Source organism: Thermobia domestica, chromosome 3, assembly GCF_964235325.1.
Source record: "Thermobia domestica chromosome 3, izTheDome1.hap1.1, whole genome shotgun sequence".
In the NCBI taxonomy this organism is placed as follows: Eukaryota; Metazoa; Arthropoda; class Insecta; order Zygentoma; family Lepismatidae; genus Thermobia; species Thermobia domestica.
Genome location: NC_137456.1, coordinates 164,683,807 through 164,708,618, shown reverse-complemented (window position 1 = coordinate 164,708,618; position 24,812 = coordinate 164,683,807). Strand labels below are relative to the sequence as shown.

Here is a 24,812-nt window from a genome sequence, read left to right as displayed (position 1 = left end):
ATAAATTCCTTACACCCCTCCAACTAGGGAGGTGCAATATTAAAAAGATTCATTCTCGTTCTGCCTAAAGCCCTCCAGGGCTTTGTAGAAAATATTTTAATCGATTTTACTTTCAGGCAGAATGGGAATTTCCGTTCTGCCTAATCTTTGGAGACGGGATTCTATGCGAGGAGAAATTTTTTTAGGGAAATGCAACATCGAAAAGCTTGACTTCTAGTGTGTTTGTATGCAGATCGGAACTCATGTATAAAATGGCTGTAGTAACGAGGGCGGGAGTAAATCCAATCAGTCAAAATGCGAGAAAAATTCTGACGAGGACAAAATCACAGGAGTATTTATTGGATGTACAGTGCACACCCTATATGATTATTTTTCCTTTCAACTGTCATATATTCTAAAATGTTATCTACATTTTTTAACTGAAATAATTTTTTTTCTTTTAAAATGCCGAAAACTCAATGAAACGTAAAAATGTTGTAATAAAAGAGGAGATTAGCTTTAATTACTTTCACACATACCCACATGAAAAGTTCTGGGTATTCCTATTTATTATATCTTTGCAAAGCTCGCGCCGTGTGGACTTTGTGGTGGACAAACACCGTGTGCGTGGGTTTTCTCGGGGTTCTCCCGTTTCCTCCCACTTTCTTCATTTCACCATTTCATTCATTACTCATCATTACCGTCTCCTTTAGCCTCACCGGCATAACCGTGGGACGTAAAACTTAAAGATTTCATTTCATTTTTTCGGGGTTCTCCCGTTTCCTCCCACTTTCTTCATTCCACCATTTCACTCATCTGCCATCATCACCGTCTCCTTTAGCCTAACCGGCATAACCGTGGGACGTAAAGCTTAAAGATTTCATTTCATTTTTTTAATACACTTGAAACACGTTTAGCATAATGCAGTAAGACCATTCAGTTTAATTACGAAAAGTAACTGTGATGCTATTTCATTTTTAAAATGTCGTTCTTGTGTGGTAGGTAGAATTTAGCAGTCTTTTATTTTGAGTAATATATATAAAATTTTAATTATGAAATACTTGTCAAGATTCTTTTACGCAAAGATCAAAATGTGAAATACATACAATACTTACTATAACAGTCTTACGTTTTTTATTGGGTGTTCAGCATTTTGTAAAATGTTACTTCCGTAAAGTGAAGAATTTCAGATAACATTTTACTTGCATAACATTTGAAGAAAAAAAATAAACATTCTTTTATTAATCTGCGCCTATGATTCTATCGCTTGAATTTAGTCCGTTTTGTCTGAATTTCTCTTGGAGTTTGTCCTCTTGAATTTTGTCCTGCATTTATAATAATCTGTTTGGTAGTTCTAGCAGAGACTGTAAGAAGAATAACTATTTCTTCAAGTTTCATCATAAATTTTAGACGTTATTCTTCTTGTTATTCTCGGAAAAATGACAAGGATATTCTTTATCAGCAGTGTTATTCACATCTGCTTTGGTAAAGATTAATGTGATTTTCTGAAATACCTGCGAGCAAATGGAAAATTGATTGACTCAGTTGCAAGAAAGCCGTTTGACATTGTAACTGAAACGAACATAAAATAAACATAGTTCGGTATAATACCAAATTATTTCACATCAAGATTTTATTCACTTTTTCAATAGTTCATCTTAACATGCTAACAGTCACAGTACGTAAAAGGTGCCACAGTTCACATCCTCAAGGCATTTTCGGTCATAGAAATATATTAAGTAAACAATGGAAGAGGATGCATAAGGCGATTCTTAAGAAAGAATGTTAATGTTCTACATCACAACTTCTTTTTCGGCATCACCTTATCAGCTGATTTGTCTTTACATAATTCTATACTATATGCAATAGTATCATATGTACTTCTATTTTCATATTTATGTTGTCAGTGTAAATAGCAGCAATACAAAACATCAATATTAATATTGAAATACTTGCATGTTTTTTGTAGTTTCAATCAAATCTAAAAGTCAGACAATCGGGGATAATTGTCGTCTTACGCATCCTTTTGCATTATTTGCTTAATATATGGCCCGACAAGTTTTGAGAATGTGAACTATGGCACCTTTTTCGTACTACGAGCAGTGGTGGTTTTAGCGGGTAGAGTTAGTAGGCACGGGGCTACCCAAAAATTTTGAAAAATATATAAACACTAAAAGATAGAATAAAGAGTAAATATATTTTCCACATTTTATATTAATGATAAATAATTATTTAATAAACAGCATCAACTACTACTGTAAAAGTAATTTTCTATTGTCATTAATCAATCAAATGTGCATATGTATCCATACCCGAGGGAGCGGGCCTACCCAAAATTAAAATCCATAATCACCTCTGACTGCGAGCCTTAGCATGTTGGAGGTGAACTAGTGGAAAACTGAATAAAATTTTGTTGTGAAATGACTTGATACTAGATCGAAGTAAGTTCGCGCTATCTTCGTTTCAGCTACAATGTCAAGCGGCTTTCTTGAAATTGAGTCAATCAATTTTCCATTTATCTGCAGGTAGTTTTTTTTTTTTTTTTTAATTTTTTAAAATCACATTCATTTCTATTGAAGTAGATGTGAATAACACTGTTAATAACAGAACTGTATCTAGTCATTTTTCCTAGAAGAACAAGTAGAATTACATCAAAAATTTATGATAAAACTTGAAGAAATAGTTATTATTCTTACAGAATCTGTTACTAAAGAAAAATTCTCTTGAAGAAATCCCTCCCTGGACAGAATTCTTCGTCTCAAATGATTAGGCAGAACGGGACTTTAGATCATTTAAACTATTTTCTACAAAGTGCTTTAGGGCCTTTAGGCAGAACGGGAAGACACCATTAAAAAAACTTACTATTTTGGTTCTTAAAAGATTTTGAATTCTTGTTTTTAAGTGCCAATATAATAAAACAACTTAATTTCGACAAGATAAATTTCCAAGCAAAGCACGCAGCGTAAGATTGAATGGAAAACAACCTTTACACGGCTGTGATTGTCACTACAACGTTTGATCAATCGATTGCCAACGATTTCATCTCGACTTCACACCAAGCATGAGAAATTCGACGCTAATTCGCTCTGGCTGAAGAAGGAAATCCAATGGAATCGTTCACTGCATCAACGAATTTTAGTTTTTTAAAAAAATAATTAAAAAGACGATAACAGTATACGACCTTAATTCAAGATTGCACTCCCACAGATTTTTTGACACTCTCCTAAGTTGAAAATTCTGCACAAATCACTGGTTGAATCTCTTTTGTCTGTTGCACACTTCGGTCTTTCACTATGTGATTTGCCCTGAATACTTCTAAAATAATTGTGTACCAATTTCGACACTGCGTTTTGGATGATTCATGCCCTGTTTTTGATGTATGATTTTAAATTCCTTTGCTGCACCTCTGTAATTTTCAGAAAAGTAACTAAACTTTTTGTCATGTGTCAGTATTTTCCTTTACTCAGGCATACATCTAGCAATACACAGTGGTTTCAAATGACCAAAAAAAAAAAAAAAAAAAAAAAAATTACAACCTGATGTTTAAATCACACTGCATATTACGGATCTACTAACTAATTATATGTCATTCCCTTCTAAATATCAAATCTAAGTGGAAAGTCCTTTTAAAATCAGAATAGTAAGTGAATAGATGTGTCAGATAGAATAAACTTGGAAGAGAATTTCTGTGGATAGTTGAAGCCTCACCCCTATGTAACTGAAATTTTTAACATTTTAGAAGGAAATAACTCTGAAAAGAGGGGAGGAGTACGTTATAGAGAATGATTTACAGATTTAAAAATGATCCCTTTCTACTCAAAAGCCAAAGCAGCTAAAGGAAGTTACTAGTATTAGTATTAAATTCATATAAAAGCAAAACTGGTCGAGAAATATGAAGCACTGTAACAGCGGAACATCGAAAAAGAAAAAAAAAAAAGAATGAAAACATGAATAAAAAGGGGGGAAATTCTGCATACCGTACATGAAGCAAACGCGTATAAGTCTCTCTCTTTTTGATCCTATTAAAAGCATTTGGTCAGTTTCCTTTTCCTGACGAGCGTTAAAATCTTCAACGAAGCGTAATAGGATTTTCGACATGTTACAACCTCCAACTACAGCAATAGAATAGTATTGAGAATTGCGCTGAGATGGAAAGCAACGACGCAGAAATGATTAAGGACAGAAAGTGAGACAGACAGAGAGAGATGAAGGATTTTGAGGAAGTATCAAGAGACGCGATCCTAAGAGGAACACAGTATTCAGCTCTATTACCTACTAATACGTACAGCATGGGAAGTTTCTACGAAACTATTTGATGCTGTAGATCTACATCACAGCGAAGGACGAAGGCAGTGATATATCTATAAAACAGAGAGAGAGGTTGGAAAGGAGAAAGATAGAAATGGACATTCTCAAAACTTTTGCTTCCAAGGATTCCTTTCATATTTCAAACTGGTTACGGTTCGAATTCCCTGAGATATGCTTCCTGTATGGAACTGTTTTTGTTCCATTTCCATTACTAAAGTAACCTTGATCTTGAGCCAGACGGATAAACATTTTATTTTTTATTCAAAATTTGAGAAACTTTGACACGTCTAAAAGATTTTTCTAACATATTGCAATACGCTTATTTTTTTTTTTAAATTTAGGTAAATAAGTATTAAAATGAAATGAAATTTTTAAATTTTATGTCCCACGTTTATGCCGTTTAGGCTAAAGGAGACGGTGATGATGAGAAATGAATAAAATGGTGGAATGAAGAAAGTGGGAGAACCCCGAGAAAATCCACGCACACGGTGTTTGTCCACCACAAACTTCACTTGGCGCGAACTGGGATCGAACCAAGGACTCCATGCACTAGAGGTGAACGCTCTACTACTGAGCCACCACGCTGCCGTGTCATGACAAAACACTCTAACTTTGGCGAAGAAGTTTTGCGAAAATGAGCCTTAAAGTTTTCATCCGAAAATGTGATCTGTATCGTGTAGAACCAGTGTAACTAGGCAATAATGGTCAACCAATCAATTTTCACCAAATTTAATCACACAACATGCATTTACGTAACATTACATGTAACCACGTGTTTCCAAAGTCAAGATACACTATTTCTACACGATACAGATCACATTTTCGGATGCAAACTTTAAGGCTCATTTTCGCAAAACTTCTTCGCCAAAGTTACAGCGTTTTGTCACGACACGGCAGCGCGGCCCCATAGTAAGTATATTGTATCACATAGTGTCTGATGAAGCCAAAGAGTTAGTTGGCGAAACTGTAATACGTGTTGAATTTTAATGAAAATATATAGTGTTGCTCAGCAAATAATTAGTTTATTATTTCCAGTTTTAATACTGATCTCCATAGAGCAAAAATGATAAGCAATATTGAGATGGAGTTTACTGTAATCGATTCATTGTTCCAAGAATAAGTTCCATCTTCCCTGTTAATACTCTACTCAAACTGAAAGTGGTTCAAATTAACTGATTCTGGTATCAACGCTTATCGCAACGTAAAAAAAAAAAAAAAAAAAAAAAAAAAAAGCTATAATAGATGGCGATAACCGAGTTTTCAGCAATCGATTCAGGGTTTCAAGAAAGCATATCGTTTAAAAATAGGCAACACTATTTCAAAACCGCAAGCATTTCAAATTTATAACTATTTCCAGTTTCAATACTGATTTCCATACAGCAAAAACTGTAAGAGATATCGAGATGTGCTTTTTAAATACAATCTATTCAGTGCCCCAAGGATACGTTCCATCTCCATGTTAACCTTCTTTGAAGTCGGAAGTGGTAAAAACTAACTATTTCCGGTTTCAACATTTATCGTGATAGAACAAAAATGGTAATAAATAGTAACAAGTTGTTTTCTGCAAGCAATTCCACATGTCAGAAGAACATATAACTAATTTTGCAATAGTTTACCAAAACCAGAAGTGGTTGAAATTTACTATCACCTCTGGTTTCAGTACTGGTTTCCATAGAGCAAAGACAGTAAGAAATATCGTGACGTAATTTCTTACAATCGATTAAGTGCCCCAAAATAGGTTCTATTTCCTTCGTCAACTCTCTATTGAAATCGGAAGTAGTTCAAATTAGTCATTTCCGGTTTCAACATTTTCTCCTGCCATAGAACAAGAACAGTAACATATAGCGAGAAGTGGTTTTCTGTAAACAATCCAGTGTCCCAAGAATAGGTTCTATCTCCATCCTTAAGCCTCTATTTAAATCAGAAGTTCTTCAAATTAACAACTTCAAGCTTTATCGCTATAGAACAAAAACAAGGAGGAATAAAGAGTAATGGCTTTTGCATATTCTTTTTTCCGAGGTTCTATCTTTAATCTTATTTCTCTATGGCAACCAGTAGTTACTGATGTACGTACTACTTTAACTTTGAGTACTGAGTTCGTATAGTTTGGAAGTCTACCTTAGTTTAATACTGTTAAATAATTCATTTTTATTTATTTCTATCCCACATTGGAGATCACTTTCCTAAGGATCCCACTGACAAGTATATAAAAATAGTTGCCTTTAATTCAGCGTCCTTAAATTAGTGCAAAAACTTCAATTACAAATGTATTTAAGTGGCGTACTTGCGACAGTGTCTGATGAAGCCAAGTGGATAGTTGCCGAAACTGCTAAACGTTAATAATATATATTTTTTTTACAATAACTGTATTGTTTTGTTCAGCGAGTAGTGTAAGTCAGACACTGAGGAAAAACTCGTATGTGGCATATTTAAAAACTTGGGTTACATGTGTAAATCTTGTAGGTTTTAGACAACGTACAGCAAACGTATAACTGAAAAAGTACATTTTATACGTACTTTCCGTATAAGTGTTCCGAATAACTGTACTTTCCGTACGAACGAAAAAAAAAAACTATATATAGGCAGTCAGGATCTCGCATACAGATAGACGTATCTAACATATAGCTGACGTATATAACATACGTATACGTACTTATGTACTACCTGGAAGGCTGTTAGATGTCAGACATCCTGCAACGGCATGATGTAACATCTAAGCGTAGTACATATGTAGTATATGGATAATGTATGGTCCGTACTGATTTGTGTAGTAAATATAGGATGCAGTATGTTTGTATATACAATATACCGCTGTCAGGATAACGTATTTTTTTTTAAGTGGATTTATTAAAAGCAGAGTGTAACATCAGTCTATGTACACAATTGCTGAAAATGTATCATGAAGTCCAATGGTGTGGTAAAAAAAAAAAAAAGGCTTTCTTTGCTCATTACACTTGTATTGTGATTAATCACTAAAGAGGGCATTAATATAAACACAAACACAACTATAAAATTTCCCATTAGTGATAACGTTTGTAATGTGTGTTAATTCTACCATTGACAGAATTCAATGCTGACGGTATGGACTCTCCCGTTTCTTAATCACTGTTGTACATAAAATAATAAATTAATTATTAAACAAATTAAACAGAAGTTATGTATTCAAAAGTAAATAAATTATTGTATTATTAAGACAGCAATGAAAAAATAACGTGTTTTATTTAATTTTCCTGAACAAATAGACTGTGAAAATACTTATACTATCCTAAATATTATTTATATTACAAACAACACTCGAATTTTTCTACTTATTTACAGACTATATTCACATTACGTGTAAAGTCTCAAAACTAGGTAATTTTCCTAGTGTTCTTTCTATGGATACGATTAAAATTAGCACATAGTCATGTGTTCTCTAAGAGTAATAAAACTTTGAATTCAAAATGATCCATTTACTTTTGTTCTTTTCCACTTTCTTCCTAAAATCTCGGAGTCGACATTTTGCAGTCATTGAAGCGAGTACTGTCTGTGTGATTATGCGAGAAGACTTTCGACGTGACAACGATCTCTCCACGCTTGATTACCAAACAGATTACGTTGGAAATGGGAAGAGCACACAGTTCATAACGGTGACGATGATGATGATGATGATTATGAATCTTGACTCTCCTTAGTTTTCCTTCCTCATACCATCTTCTTCCCTTCGTGAGTATGGTACTTCAGATTTTCGTCTCCCTTATTTTTTTCATTTTTTTTCTTTTTATTTTTTCAAAGATGTTCGTCCGTGTGTATGGATCGTCAACTGATCGTTACTAGTGATAATTCTCGACAGCTGCAATGCGGGGAATTTTTCTTCATGATGTTAACAGTGTTTCTCCAACTAGTACGTAACATACCTGTGACCTTAATGCTTCCAATACTTACGTTATCATTAATGGGAAATTTTATAGTTGTGTTTGTGTTTATATTAATGCCCTCTTTAGTGATTAAGGCTGGGGAGATTACCCTGAAGGACTTAACTGTAGCCATTTTCTGTGCTGCCTACTCTTCTTGCTTTGAAGTCAATCAAACTTAAAGGCATCTCTAAACTTCCCCTTATATAACTTTTCGCTAATCTTGCTCGCTAATGCTGAGCAAATTTGGCAGTGTGGCAAATGGTACTGATTATCCTCGCTACCCTTTAAAGTTTGATTTAAATTTCTGTGTGGTTCAGTAAGTTCATGAAACAGAATTCTCTTTGCTTTTCAGGTGATTAAATGCGAGAAACTAAGAAAGAAAATTGAATGAAATCTTTAATCTTTTTCAGCAGTTATGCTCTTTAGAGTAAGGGATCGTAATAAGTATTCTGCCAGTACTGGCAGATCACTTGCCACAACTCAGAAGCTTCCATGCTTCACGGTATTCTATTCGTTTTCACGCGCGATTTTTCTATTCTGATATCGTCCATTAATCGTAGTCTCCTTCGCTCCCTACCTCTCTTTTTTTGCCACCATACCCTTTAGCATGTCCCTCACAATTCAGTTCCTTCTTAGCCAATGTCCCAACCAATTTCTCTTCCTCTTCTTAATAATGTCTAAAATCGCTCTTCCCCCCCCTAGCATTCCTAATACCCTCTCATTCGTCTTCCGCTCGACCCAGTTAATTATTTCCATTCTTCTAAACATCCACATTTCGAAAGCTTCCAGTCGTTTTTCATATTTTTTGCGTAAATTCCATGTTTCTGACCTATACAGAACAATATTCCGCACGCAGCATTTTATAAGTCTTTTTCTCAACTCTTTATTCAAGGTCCCACAAAATAATATTTTCTTTCTCCTAAAGGCTTCTTGTCGCCATTGCTATCCTTGCTTTTATTTCACGATCACACTGCATATCACCGCAAAAGGTGGCCCTTCCGGTAGTGAACTGCTACTGACATAATTCCAAGTTTCACTGTTGCATGCAATCCTCCCCACCCGACACATAAATATCTTCGTAAAGATGTGTTTATTCTGGAGGAGAGTAAGGGAGACGTATGATTAATGAAACTGAATGATTGTGAAAGGATTGATCGAATGAGAATATAGAAGAGAACGAAAGAACCCCGAGAATAACCACGCATGCTATTCAACACAAACTCACATGTTCTGGGACTGAATCAAGGTAATTTCTCTGTTTGCTCTAATGAAAATAAAATAAAATGCTTCAGTTTAATGTCCCACGATTATGCCTTGTAGGCTAAGAGATGTATGATTAAAGTAAGTGAATGATGATGGAAAGTTTAGTGGAACGAGAGTGTGAGAGGAAACGAAAGTAGTCTGAGAAAATCCCAGGGCACGATGTTGTCCACAACAAACTTATTTGGGATCGAACCAGGCACCCAACTGTCTACCAGTGGTCCACCGTTCCCCCATTTCCCTTCTCTTTTCACATCCACCAAAAATGTACAATATAACAGTGATGATTTGAAGGAATATCATAGGGGAAAATATCCTCCCCTAGAGCTATAAAATTCCTTTCTGTGCCGGAGTTACAGTCTCATAATAGTTACTGACTTTAAATGCACAAATGGTAAAACGCTGGCCTAGCCTGGTGGAGAAATGTATCCAACTCTCCAATTGGGCTCAACCTGGTATTACCAGTATTTACTCAACATACTTTCACCATCCCGTTTATTCAAAGTTCTTCCCGGGGGAAGTTTGAAATAATCATTGCAACAATGTATATGATATTTTAAAGTACACCTCATATAATTGCAAACACTCAAAGTGGGAACCATGTCTCACGTGACCGTACGTCGGAATAATCGTCAAATTATTCTCATATGCAGACCAGTATTTCACCATATGAGCATTTAAAGCCAGTAACTATTTAATATTATGAGGCTATGACAGAGGCACATACTACATTAGAGACAATACGTGTATATAAATATAAAATGAATATAACGAAGTTAGACATTTAGTTCTTCCTAGATTGCCGCACTGATTTTTGACGGTTTTTGGTACTTGAGCGGATCCTGGCCTAACTTTTTAACACATTTTGGGTGAAGGGGAGAAGAGGTGAAGGTCACATATAAAACTAATCCAAACCGACGAATATGATTGATCAATCTATGGTTTTCGGGATTGCTGAGATGAATATTGGGACTCTCAATGCCGTCTATATCCAAATTCATCCTCCGTCGGCATGGGTGTGAGGGTTGAGGGTGGGAAGGGGTTAGTGTTTAAAAATATGCAACAAGTGATTTTCGGTTTACAGTGGGAAACTACAGTAGACTTCCCACTAGACTATACGAATTCAGTATTCAAACTTGAAGTGGTACATCTAAAACTACCGTTTACAATAGAGGAATCAGATCATAGATAGAACCTGTTCTTCGGACGCTGAATCCATTTCTCGCTAGCACTTATTGTTTTGGCTCTACGGAGATTAATATTACAATTGGAAGTGGTAATTTATGTCTATCCCTTCCAGTTGCATGAGAAGAATAAAATCAGAGGTTATACATATTCTTGGTACAGAATCCACATCAAAAACTGCTTGTCAATATCAATTTCCACTTTATCCATTATTCAATTAGTATTGTAACAGCAAAAATGTAGACTTTCACCACTTCCGGCTTCAACAAGTAGACAAAAGTCGAGATAAAACTCATTCTTGGGACACTGGATCTGTGTCAAAAACCGTGTTTCGACATTTCTTACCATTTTTACTCTTTGATAATCAGAATTGAAATCTGAAGAACTAGTAAATTTCAACTACTTCTGTTCTCGTTAGAGTGCTGCAGGTGTTGCTGATACGTTCTCTTGAGACGTTGAACCGATATCAAATAGCCATTTGTCGCTATCTGTTGTCACTTTTGTTCTATGGTGATAAACGTGGAAACCGGAAAGGTTGATTTCTACCACTTTTGATTTGAAGAGAAGGCTAGCCTACGATATAGAATTTATTTATCACACACTGAATCGACTGCAAAAAAAATCGCTTCTCGATATAGTTTACCGTTTTTACTCTTTGGAAGTCAGTATTGAAACTCGAAGTACTAGTAAATAACTTTCAACTATTTCCAATTTTGGTAGAGCATTGTGGTTGGTGACGATATTTTCCCTCCAGACGCTGAATCAAGACATTTGTCGTTACGTGGTACCCTTTTTGTTATACAGCAAGAAATGTTGAAACTGGAAATCGCTAATTTCAACCCCTTCTGGTTTGAATAAGAGATTAACGAAATTGAAACCTATTCTTGGCACAGTGATTCAATTATGTACTTTTATTTAAAACACCAAGTACATATACAGTAGTTCAAGCTCAACTTAAACTGTAGGTCTTTATTACCATATAGCCTCTGTGCTGAAAAGGACCATAAACCACAAACAAACAATGAAATAGATAATTCAAACTAATTGAAATTTCGATAGTGGAAACGGGTGTGATTTTTACACATGGAAGAATGGTTTGTGGAGTATCAAGCAGGTTTAATGATTACATTTAGCTTTGTTATATTTTTAAAATTATCAATTTATTATATTTAAGAAGAAAATAGAATTTAATGTAAATTAATTACATGTATGTAAATATGTTTGAACAATTAAAAATACATAAAGTGTTTGACCTTTAAATAAATAATAACGTTGTTGTTTGTTTTGTTTCTTACAGAGTTGGACATATTAAAGTTGCTGAATGTCAGTGCAAGCCAACCAGGTGTGAGTCTTGTGGAAGGACCTGTGCTTGGAGTTCCAGCGTTTAAATTTCGACCAAGTTATGGCAACGTGCAGCTTCCAACATTTGCCGTTTCAGAATTCATCACGGCTCTACGTTCACCTTTTACATTAGTTTTTGTCTTCCGACAACACAGAAAGACTTTGGGAACTTTTTTGTCTATCCACTCTCCAGGACGTGTTTCGCCATGGTTCCAAATTACATGCAATCTCAGAACTGGACATCTGGTTGTCCATTACAGAGTTCCAGCAGACTCAAAACTGCATCAAAATACTTTTGAACTTTCGCGAAATGCTGGAGCAGTGTGGACAAGACTTGCTCTTGTTGTCTCAAACTCTAGTCTTATACTTCATATCGATTGTCAAGCACCGAAGGAACAAAAATTAGCCGGTGCTGGAGGTGTACAAGTTCCCAATGATGCTTTAGTGTATTTTCGTCAAGAGCCTGGATTCAAAAAGAAATTTTTGGTAAGTTTCTTTTCTTTTTATATATTACATTATTTTATTATTATTGCTTATATAATTATATATGCTGCTTCTTAAATACAGTATATCATGTGCTGGGCTCTGTTAGAGACCCAACAGCATCCATAACTCACCGAAGACCAAACACGATATTCACTCTTATTTTAAATACGTTTTTCTGTAAACTCAGGAATTATAAAACTTAAGCAACACTATTATAATTATGGATATGAAAAAAAAAATGAAATGAAATCTTTGAGTTTTACGTCCCACGGTTATGCCGGTTAGGCTAAAGGAGACGGTGATGATGAGAGATGAATGAAATGGTGGAATGAAGAAAGTGGGAGGAAACGGGAGAACCCCGAGAAAACCCACGCACACGGTGTTTGTCCACCACAAAGTTCACTTGGCGGCAGCAGAATTATAGATATGGCATGTTAGTGTATATTTTTGTAGATTAGTAGTGGATATATGATATTCTTTATTCTGTGTTAATATATAAGGTCTATCCAGAAAGAAATCGAACTTTCTAAATATAATGACACAGTTGTGGAAGTTATTCAGATTTTTCTCCTTTGAAATAGTTTCCTCCACTATTAATAAATCATTTCCACTCCGTCCTCTGCTGCTGGAACGCACTTTTGGAAATGCCTGAAGGCCTCGTAGCAATTTCTTCCGCGTCAGTGGATTGAAAACGGTGCGCTTTAAGAGTGGATGTTCACTTGAGCAAAGAAAGAGGGTAGGTGTTGCCAAATTAGGCGAGTAGGGTGGATGGGGGTATAACAACGTATTGTTTTTCTTCAAGAACTCACTAATGAGGAGCGCCGAATGACTAGGAACATCAGTGATAGAGCGTTCACCTCTAGTGCTTGGGGTACCGGGTTCAATCCCAGCCCCCGCCAAGTGAACTTTGTGGTGGACAAAAACCGTGCTCGTGGGTTTTCTCGAGGTTCTCCCGTTTCCTCCCACTTTCTTCATCCCACCATTTCACTCATCTCTTATTATCACCGTCTCCTTTAGCCTCACCGGCATAACCGTGGGACGTAAAACTTAAAAACAAAAAACAAAAACAAAAAGACTAGGAGCATTATTATGGTCCAGAATTATGTTCGGTTTCTTCCAAGTTCTTGGTCTCTTCTTTCTCACATTTTCTCTCCAATGTCTCATCACTTCTCAACAATATTCTTTGTTGATGATTTGGCTACATAGGATGTATAGTAATCTCGTGATAAATTGATAAATTTATTTATTTTCTAGAAGTAATGCAAATAAGATGATTTTTGAATAAAAGTATGGATTAATTATTCTTTAATTAATTCAGGAAATATGATTCAATTAAACACTCGAAAAGTTAAATGCACATTACATAGAAGTTAACATGTAACAAAGTGAAAATATGGTAATGTCATGATATGTCAGGTAAAGTCATGATAATATTTTGGTAATCAACCTGAAATAACTTATTTCAACACTTAATCAATTTCATTGTTGTGTAACTCACACATAAATACAAAGGTATTAGGATTCACATGAACACACTGACAGTGTTACCAAATATCACAAAAATTACATTGAATCCATTTTAACCCAATTCCGCTTTTTCACCTCTATTGTAACTTTCACCACATATTCCATAGAATCAGTCACTAGTTTTCATCTTTGTGAATGCTATCATTGACAATGGTCGTTTACGTTTTTCAGAGGTCCCTGAAAGCTGATCATTGTTCTTTTGACAAACTTATCCTGATGCAATAACTCTTGCAAATGGAATTGAACATGGTGGTTAGGAAAACTTCACACAATGGCAGCACTTAATATACACAATCTACAGAGTTATTCGCGGGAATCACTTCATTGTAGTTTAAGTCATGTGTTTTAAGTTGAAAGGCCAACAGCTTTGTTCAAAATAGCATAACATCTAAACAAATATCTTTTACGATCATAGAAACATTTTAATGTGCTCATATTCAGCTTCTATTATTTGAGAATCGGGACAAAATATGTGACAGAAGGTAAGAAATTGATCGCCGAAAGTACGAGTTTACCAATTACAGTTAAATGCTAAGAGCTACGAAGAAACCTTTTAAAATTTACCTTCGAATTTCAGCTTCAAACCAAATAGGTTTCCACTCACTGTAGCATATCTGAAGTTTCTACGGGCACTGGATTTAATATGTCGCAAAATACTAACAATAAATTCACGATTTTTATGCATTGATTTGCTTCAGTCTGTCATCAGTTTGTATGAAGCTTCCTATAACCTGCCATCTACAGGAAAAAAAGAAACTTGAAGGTTTTCTTCCTTTGTCATTTTCATGACCAGTGGCATATTTAGGATTTTGTTTCGGGAGGGGGGGAAGGCTATGCATAACACGTGAATGAGCACATATTTTTTTCTTTTGAGTGCCGACAAACTTTAATGAAGTTCATTTTCCTTCCTTTAATTTTTGTAAAATGATACTTCCAATCCATTTTTTTGGACCGAAATTGAGTCATATATTGCTTGTTATATGTTTAATCTAAAGTAATTCCATGGAAACAGAATTTTATTTAAAAGCTTAATATTTCATACTAAAAAACTAGTTCAAATACAGGACTTTGTACACGTGTATATGGAGCTTCACTGCACATTTTGGGAGATTACTCGAAACTGAGCAAAATGGATGTGGCGGATTTTGATACTAGGCGCCTGATATGAGAAATGAAAACATTGAGTGAAAGTGGGCAGAAATAACTGAAAGATACCTAAATTATCAAGAAGGAAATGCGCGAGGGGAGGTATGAAATTCGATGGCGGCACATTTTACAATAATAAGTAACCTATCGTTTAAAATTAAATACAGATCTGCAATAACAAAAAGAAATGTAAGTCATTAAAGAAAAAGGCGAAATTTGAATCAAATAATCAAAGAGAAAATAGTTACGAACAATAGAAGGATATTAATATTATTACAGGTTACAGGCGTTTGGTGTCCACTTTTTATCGTGAAGTGCTATTATGAAACATTAGGAAATAGTACGGAGGAAACTTTTGATGAACAACAATTGAAAGCAAGTTGTTCCCGTAGTTTCTCATCTAGTCATTCTCCTGAGTGGCTAAGGTCCTGGAAACCCCGGTGGTGACTGTTCTCACCCTTTAAAACCCAAACACACAAGGATGTCATTGGACAAGCAGAGGAGAGCAATTGCCCACCTGAATTTGAGAATTAAATATATTTTAATTGATTGTCTACAAATATACTAGGAAAAAACGTGAAACTCGTATATCGGTGAAGGATTTTACCTCCCAGGCAAATCTGAAATGACGTTCCTACAAACACATAATTAATATTTGTAATTTTATTTCAACGTAACTGATTTCATTTTAGAAAAAATGGAAATATTCAGTTTTATGTGTGTACCTTTTAACCTGAAAGAAAATGTTGAGACAAGTTGAGGATGAAATATACTGATTGCCGTTTTAATGGCAAGAACTGCAGACTGGTGAATTTTATGTGACATGATACATACAAAAAATTATCTGTGAATCTAACTTTTTATTCTATTCATAGAAGAAAAAGGAAGCATCCTCTTGATCTACCTAATTTCCCGGGCTATTTATTCCCCCTTCAGGATTTTCTTTAATTCAAAAATTTACTTTTTTTTATAACTAAACGATGTAAACATTCCTTTGCTATAATAATTAAAGTCCTGTTATGTTGATATCCGTGGAAGTTGGTGTAAAACTCCAGTTTGGCTCCTCTTAGTGTGTTACTGACGACTGTCGATTCGAATCATAACTAACAGCAGTCGAGGGTATGATAGGAGAAACGAAAGAAAGTAACAACTAAGAGAACGAAACAATAAAGTTAAATGGACGAAAGAAGGAGAAAAGAACACAGTCCGAGCACAACGTCCAAGCATACGAAGAGATTAACTCCGTGATCTTGATCACAACGATCATTTAAACCTCCAGGAAATCTGCAGTATTCTTGACATTAATAAGGATATTATTAGGACTATCATGGAGAGTTCGGGAAAGAAATTGTGGCCTTATTTTCTAACACACACTCTGAATGTTAGAGGCAGTCAATGTCACACTGCAGAAACTTCGTTATATCAGTAGATTCTTCACTAATTTTCTCAAACTCTTTCACACTGGAGGTTGAACACTTTATGTCAAGCGTGATCTTCATACTAAAAGTATGTCGTTGGTGTTGGCCAGTCTAGAAAAGTGAAAATTAATTACAATCCGCATGCAGGAGTCACGCGTCAGGTTCTTGTACCCAGAAGGCCATTTCGGCAAATGATCCATGTCATGCTACAATTAATCAGCCCCGTCAATTGTATTATTCACCACGACGTTAAGAATTTATGCTCCAAGAAAAGCCTACACAGAAAATAAACATGGCAACATATAAGTGAAAGAACAAGCAAAATTGACTGCTTGATTGAATACTATAATATACACCGTGTAATATTCAACAGAGCAACAACATAATATAATTTAATACTACAAAGCACTGAACAGGTTTGACAACAGAAAGTGTACCATTATGATAAGCTGTAGACTGCACCTAAATATTGACTGGAAAGAAGAAAGCTTGTAGAACGACAGGGACGTGTAGAAAGTGATAGTCATTATTCATTCAATAGCAGCGCAATGTATTTCAACTGGGACTAAAGGACTGCTTTGCCCCACTCAACGAAAGTTTAGACATTTCAGACAATCAACAAGGGAAACACAGAAGCGCTTATTGCTACTGCAACAAACACTTCCAATAAAGCATGCCGCTCGATGAACTAAAAAAGAGAAATGATTAACAGTCAGTGATGTAATGTTAGAATTTTAGGTGGATATGCGCTAGACCATTTTTAAAAATATATATACTTATATCCAATCCATATAGGCTCGTTCTTTCGTAATTTTGAAGTGAGTATGTACTGAATTAGAAAAGTATTAGGTGAGTATACTACGTCGTATACTCCCCTACATGCCCCATACCCTATTAACAGTCAGGATGTGACATGCAAAATAGAATACGGCAAATTTCGCTAGAGAATACGGAAGTATTACAGAATAATATAAGTAAATTCATCAGCAATCTCGAAATATTAGTTCAAAAAACTTTGAGAACATAGGCTTTATGGTTCAAAGAAGAGCCTAAAATAGACGGAAGCAGGTTGTGGTACTGAAGAAAAGAGGATGGCATAATAACTAAAAACTATTTTAAAAAATACTGAAGGATATTTAACAATTTTCCAACAAGTTACATTCAAGCGATGAACTGAAAGTGAAAGAAAAAGATATAAAGGAAACAAAGATAGTCCTGTGCTACAGGAATAGATCACATACACTATAAGGAGCATGAAATGAAGGAAGGCTCCATGAGATGGAATTACATTAGACATAGGCCTACTACAGAAGCTGGAAAAGAAGTGGGAAAACAATTCTAAAGCAACTTTACAGTAAATATGTAGAAAGTGGTCGAGCTGTCGAGATGTAGATCCCATTGATACATAATTTGGAACGTTCCATAATCACAGATCTTTTTAAGTCAACTTCATGCAATCTTAAATTGTTTATGAATTATTAGGTTGGTGCGAATGGAATGAGCACTTTTATGTCGGTGGGAAACTCACCTCGGAAACACAACATACGGATGGACTAAGGTAACACGTCCACGTCACAAACTTTGTACATGTCGAGCAAATACACTACGATACACAGATAGTCATAGGGTAGTGTGTTGTTGAACAAAGTCATATGAATGTATTTCATGGAGAACACGCAAATCCGAGTAAGTTTTTTTTCTTTTTTTCAAACTGGGAAATTCTCGCAGCAGCCTCAAAATATATTAACAGTCATTTGGACTAGGAGTAACGAATGAACGCACTATTTGTTGTTGCTTTATCAAATTTCACTCCGGTGATTCAGCATTGCAAAATAAGCTTCGTGAGCACAGACCAACACGGTCTTTGAATGAGGGCAGACTATCCATTCTTTGTAGTATGAAACCTTTCCTCACCTACAGTATTTTGCCTGATATCTCTCGTACTGACTACCGTCTCTTTCTGGACCTCTATCACTTCTTGGGTTGGAAGATGATCGGGCAAAGCAAAGTGCGGTTGAGGGCTTCTTTGCATCACAGACTGTACTCCTTACACTACGGATTCCAATCGTTGGCTGAATAATGGCGAAAGGATGTAATTGTAGACGGACGTCTATTATGAATAAGAAGACTTTGCTTTTTTCATATTCTTGGCGTTTGGAAATGACGCACCTAGGGCGGAAGTTTCATTCCCACCCATCTAACGTTTACTCCTTCACTAGATAATAACTAGACCTCACTTAGTATACATCTCTCCACGCTTTGTTGTGTAGTCTGCAAACAATAAATTATTTTCTTGATTTACTCGTTTCCAATGCATATGTTAAAGCAGATTAGAGGTATTAATTGAACATATTTTCCTTTTAGAAATATTGTATTAATATTTTAATTTTCAGTATGAAGTTGTTCTATCTGAATGCAATCAAGCTTAACTTAATACATTTGTTAATTTTAGTCGCTAAGGCTCTAGCCTTGGTGCGAGCGGTCCTGGGTTCGATTCCCAGTAGAGACACTCTTTCTGAAATGTGTAGAAGTCCTTTCAGGCCAGCCATCCTGAATGAAGTTTTTCCTGGGTTTTCTGTATCCATACTAGGACAATGCTAGGATGGTACCTAACATGAACAACTCAAGCCGTTTGCTTCCTTCTCCACTTTCCTGGTCGTTTGATCACCACGGGACATCATCCTCATAAGTTCCCTCATACGTGACAAGCTTCAAGTGGGTTTTCTCGTGGTACCCCGTTTCCTTCCACAATCTCATTTCACCAATTTTCCATCATCATTCACGTACCTTAATTATACGTTTCCCTTAGCCTAAGGGGCATAATCATGGAACGTTAAGCTGAAATATTTCATTTTCTAGTTGGAGTATAACAGGCTTCCTCTCTAATGTAGTGGCTAGCTTTTGGTGTACGAGGTACGAGGTTCGATTCTCAGTGAGAGAGTACTGAACACATTGTGATAGTTCAAAATCATCTTAAAATGTAGATTTACGTCTCATACAAGCTTGAAACTCTCCCTTCTGGTCTAATGGCTAGCGTATGTACCTTTTGGTGCATGTTGTTCCGTGTTCAACTCCCAGTGGGAGAACACAGAAATTTAATTTCAAAATCGTTCACTGCAGGCCCGTATCCACGGGGGGCAAGGGGGGCCGGGCCCCCCTAAACTTTGGCTGGCCCCCATAAAATTTCACGGTAGGCTTGCAAATGAACTATAATATGGTGATGAAGTATAATATGATTGGGTCGGGCCCCCCCTAACTTCTACAGGGCCCCTCCTAAATTTTTAGGCTGGCTACGGGCCTGGTTCACTGTCATTAATCATCCGTCTGCTTTAGCCTAAAGGAATTATCAGTGCAACGTTAAGTTAAAATTATTCATTTCATTTTTCACAAGACCTTGGTATTGAAACGGGACGAATTTTCAACTATCTGGACTGTTGAATTAGAAATTTGGTTGGATTAACTCTCTTTATGTATTCTGTTTAATAAACGAACATGAAATTTATCTGATAATCGAGATGGGCTTAGGATGGCTGTGAGAAAATCAACATTCTCGTATTTCTTTAAAATTTCCTCAAATTCTATCTGATAATGGCAATGAGAACTTTGGTGTACTCACCAAATGAATAATAAAGGTTACAATATCTTTGGAGACAACAATACTATTGGAGAAAATTTAAACAGAAAAGGACCGTTTTAACTTGAGTTCAGCTAACTCGTTTTTTAAAAAGGAATTTAGAACAATAAATTAATGCACAAGACGTACATTTTTTAACATATACTACCAGATATTGACATAATAAGTTAATTTTGTTTTCAAATTCAACAAAAATGTAAGAAATTTCATAATAAATTACCCAAAAGATTTTCGGAATGTCAAGTAAAAAACGTACTTCCATAAATCTGCAATGATATCATCTCCTTGTCATGCTACATATCGTCCCTTTGTTTGCAAAATGTCGCATCTAAAAAAAAAAAAAAAAAAAAAAAAGTTAAGACCAGCCCCGAATTCCCCTATAAGAGCTCTATAATTATCTTTAATAGCTGTGTCTAAATTCCTAAATATAACTGTGGAATAAGCAGTTTGATATTCGTCGTATCTCAATTGTAGAGAATTAAATTTCTTTCGAACTGCCGTAACTCTAGATACGACAGTTTGCAAGAAAAAAATAACAAGTTTCTATTTCACAGAGAGTAGTATCTCAAACGACTTTCTGTTTTGTGTGCGTTCACCTTAATGAGTAATTTGTCTTAATATGTTGTTTAAGCAAGCATGAAATACTTATGTGCCTTCACAACTGGTCCTTGTGATTAAGCTGGCTCGTAAAAAGCATTTTTTTTTTAGATAGTGAAACTACAGCATAGTGACTTCCTCAACTTAGAAGTAGCTCTCCGAAGAACTTAGAATTCTACAAAATCGAGAATGAGAGGGAAGTAATGCAAAAATCGTATACTGGAAAAACATGATAGAAATAAGAGGTCACCGACGACCAGCGACGCAACTATTCTAGTTATCGCCCCCTCCCCCACCCTGACCAACCAAACCAAAACGCGCCTCGACTACACCTAATATTGGCATCACACAGTAATTCCACTACTTTTGGTAAAAAGTCATAATCCCTATTAGTTCTTTCTTTTTACTATGGATTTCATAAACATGTTTGATTAATTAATGAAATAAATAAGTCTTTTGGTTCTATCGTTTGTTTACTATTTTTTATAATTTACTCTATCAAAGATGAATGCACCAACTTGCATGTACACAAATGGACAAATTTACAGTTTTCCAACTTCAATTTGTCATTATTCTTATATCCTACTTTATTATTAACTTATAATGCTAAAATAAATAACTATTAGTTATGTATTTAATCTAATTGATAAAAATTAGTATTAATTATGCACAGTGACGTAACTCATTCTTAAAACAAATATATATATATATATATATATATATATATATATATTGCAAAGTGACGTATCTAAAATAATATATATTTTATGGCTTACTATTACAATATTATACAATTTGAACCTGTGGTATTAAAGAATATGCCTTTGGCTTCATTGTGTCAAAAGTTGGTAAATATTTGTTGGTAAACACGAGCGTAAAGGGAAAGTAAAGTAGATGCAAAATTTCAAATCGCTCTCCTGAAAAATGAGAAAAACTGAGATACGACACTTTGCAAACAAAGGGACGATATGTTTCAAATTTAATATTTGGAAGAAAATATTCTTTCTTTATTATTATCATTAACAAAATGATTCATCTGAAGTTCCCTCCAATGTACTATTGGCTCTTAAAAAAAAAGGAGACATTCTTTATTATCCTCTGATAGGGATGTAATGGGAGGAATACGGCGTATAACATCTAATGTTCTCATATTCTATCGTAGCCTTACCTTAAATTTATGAAAGAACGAACGTATACTTGTGAGTGTGTATACCGGTACGCTGTATTCTTGAAAATGATCGAGCGTGTACTCACCAAAAATTCTGACATTACATTAGGGATGGCCAGAACCGGTTCCTGTTGGAACCGGTTTTCGGGTCTGGACGGATCCGGTTCTAGAAGATCCGGTTCAGGAACCGTTTTTTCGGATCTAGGTCTGGAACCGGTTTTTCGGATCCAGGCATGGAACCGGTTCTTCAGATCCAGGTCTAGAACCGGTTCTTCGGATCCAGATCTGGAACCGGTTCTCAAGATCCGGTTCTGGAACCGGGTTTTCGGATCCAGGTCTGGAACCGAAACTTTGTAACGATCCCTACGCTAAACCCGAGCTGCTGAAAGGCTGTGAACAGTGTGCTAGATGAAATGGTGGAAGCGACAGGCAGGCGCCCAGGCGGAGGCCGCTTGTCTCATTTGGCTAAATAAACTGGGTAACTGGCAAACTCAATGGTTAAACAGGCAAATTGGCCAACTCATTTGGCTAAACACCGACTGGTGGACCAAAATAAAAACAAAAAAAAAAACACTGGTGGCCCAAATTTTTTTCTGAGTTAACAAGAGAGTCTGGGCGGGGAGGGCACAAGCGTGTGGTCATCTTTGCAGTGTTTTGAAGGTGAAATTTGTGCCTCCTTTACGGGTCTTTGGGGGCTTTCGGATCCAGGTCTGGAACCGGTTCCTAAGATCCGGTTCTGGAACCGGGTTTTCAGATCCAGACCTGGAACCGGTTCCTAAGATCCGGTTCTGGAACCGGGTTTTCGGATCCAAGTCTGGAACCGGTTCCTAAGATCCGGTTCTGGAACCGGGTTTTCGGATCCTGGTCCGGAACCGGTTCCTGAACCGGTTCTGAAAACCGGATCTCCGAGAACCGGTTCCTCGCGGAACCGGTTCCGCCGGAACCGGAAATTTGTGGCCATCCCTACATTACATCACTGTCTTCTGGTTTAAAGAAGACCACTCTTTGAGGGTTAAACAATAGATAGCAGCACGTTTTCCCTGTATTTCCAGTGCATTTTGTATGGTAAGATAATATTCAAAGTATTATCTTCAAGAGATCAATATTTAAACTTTGTACAAAAAAAAAATGGAATAATCCGTGCAGTTTCCTTGATATATTGTTTCTTTTCTTTGTTAAGGGAGTTTCGGATTCGGAGGCATGTTTCTGAGGAATAAAATTAAAGATCTCAACATTGAATAAAACAAAAATGAATGAATAAAGGAAAACCTCTTAGACCAACCACAATTTTTGTAGCCTCTATATTCCTAATACAACACTTCCCCGAAGAAAGGGCGCAACCCTTTAACCGGGTAGACGACAAAAAATAAATAAATAAATAAAATAAAAAAATAAAATAAAATAAAATAATTAAATATTACTCAGGTTGTTCCGTGATTAATGATTCAATTTGTTTTTGAACGCAATTTGAATACTGACCCCTTGAATTTGATTGAGTTACTTTAAATTTTGCTTCCCCATAGAAACAGTGTATTTAAAAAAAAAAAAAGAAAACGTGCTACCATCTAAAACCACTAAGTTTATAACATTAATAAACATATTTATTGTGCGTTTCAATTCAACACTAGACACTACTAGCTAAGGTATTGAGTAACTACAGGTTAACTTCCTAGTTTGGGTAATTTAACCTCAACTGATACGAACAAGTCTTATTGTATGCACAATACAATTGAGTATGAATTTGATACTTCTATATGGAACTAAAAGAATACCCGTTGTTTGCACGGGGAGAATACGTTCCATTTTGGACATAAAGGATTGAATTTTGATTTAAACGGCATCGAAAGTGTAACTGTTTGTCTCGGCAATCCCGAAAGCTATGGATTCGACACTAATATCGGTTATTTTCGATCATTTATACAGGGTGTTTTAAAATAACCGACATTTGGGAAGCGATTCCTGACACCAAGATCAGACGAAAAGTATAGACCAATCTGGGTGCAAAAATGCTTCCTTTCGGAGTTATAGGCTGTCGAAAAATGCAAAAATTAAGTTTTAAGGTCCATAACTCCAAAACTATGGGATCTACCGTAGTCGAGTCAAGAACTCACTTCGGAACTAATGTGCGCTTCCCAAAAGTACGTGTTTCAGAATCCTAAGGTATTCACGCAACAATCTTTAAAGAGGCAGTTTGGGTATGAGCATATAATCTGAAGTACTCACCAACTACATCTATAAAATTGTTTCGGAAGTAACTTAGGATTCTGGAACATCGATATTTTTATAGGACTCATACTAATTCCAAAATAAAGTTTTCGGCAGTCTATAGCTCCGAAAGGAAACATTTGTACAGTCAGGTTGCTCTGTACTTTTCGTCTTATCTTGGTGTCAGGAATCACCTCCCAAATCTTGGTGTTGTTATATCCTCTCCACCTCCGCCAGCTTGCGGGGCTAAATTTGGATTTAAACGGTATCGGAAGTGTCACTGTTCATCTCAGGAATCCCGAAAACTATGAATTCGACACGAATATTGGTCATTTTCGATCATTTTAAAATATCTTCCCCTCCTCTAAGTTGCACTGTCAAAATGAAATGAAAACCATTTCAGGCCCGAACCTCATTTATGTTGCATATTTGATCGAGATCGGTCTGGTGGTTGAAGAGTTAAGACTTTTTATTTTTATATATCCCCCTCCCTCTTCTCTACGTTGTACCGTCAACGTGAAATGATAAAATCCCCCGAGGCTCGAACCTCATATAGAAAATTTGATCGAGATCGGTCAGGTGGTTCAAGAGTTATAAAGTCACAAACATAGTCACTTTTTCATTTTTTTAATGTATAGATAGATTGACGCTGGCCCTTTCGC

General features: G+C 35.9%; 1 protein-coding gene across 1 annotated transcript in view; it reads left to right on the top strand.

Annotated features, from left to right (window-relative positions):
- Nucleotides 1–24,812, top strand: part of LOC145680859 (kielin/chordin-like protein) — a 1,295,905-nt gene that overhangs the window by 247,615 nt on the left and 1,023,478 nt on the right. Inside the window, exon 2 of the mRNA XM_081751993.1 lies at nucleotides 11,926–12,455. Within this exon, the coding sequence (XP_081608119.1) occupies nucleotides 11,926–12,455 (530 nt within the window). The remainder of the gene's footprint in view (nucleotides 1–11,925; nucleotides 12,456–24,812) is intronic.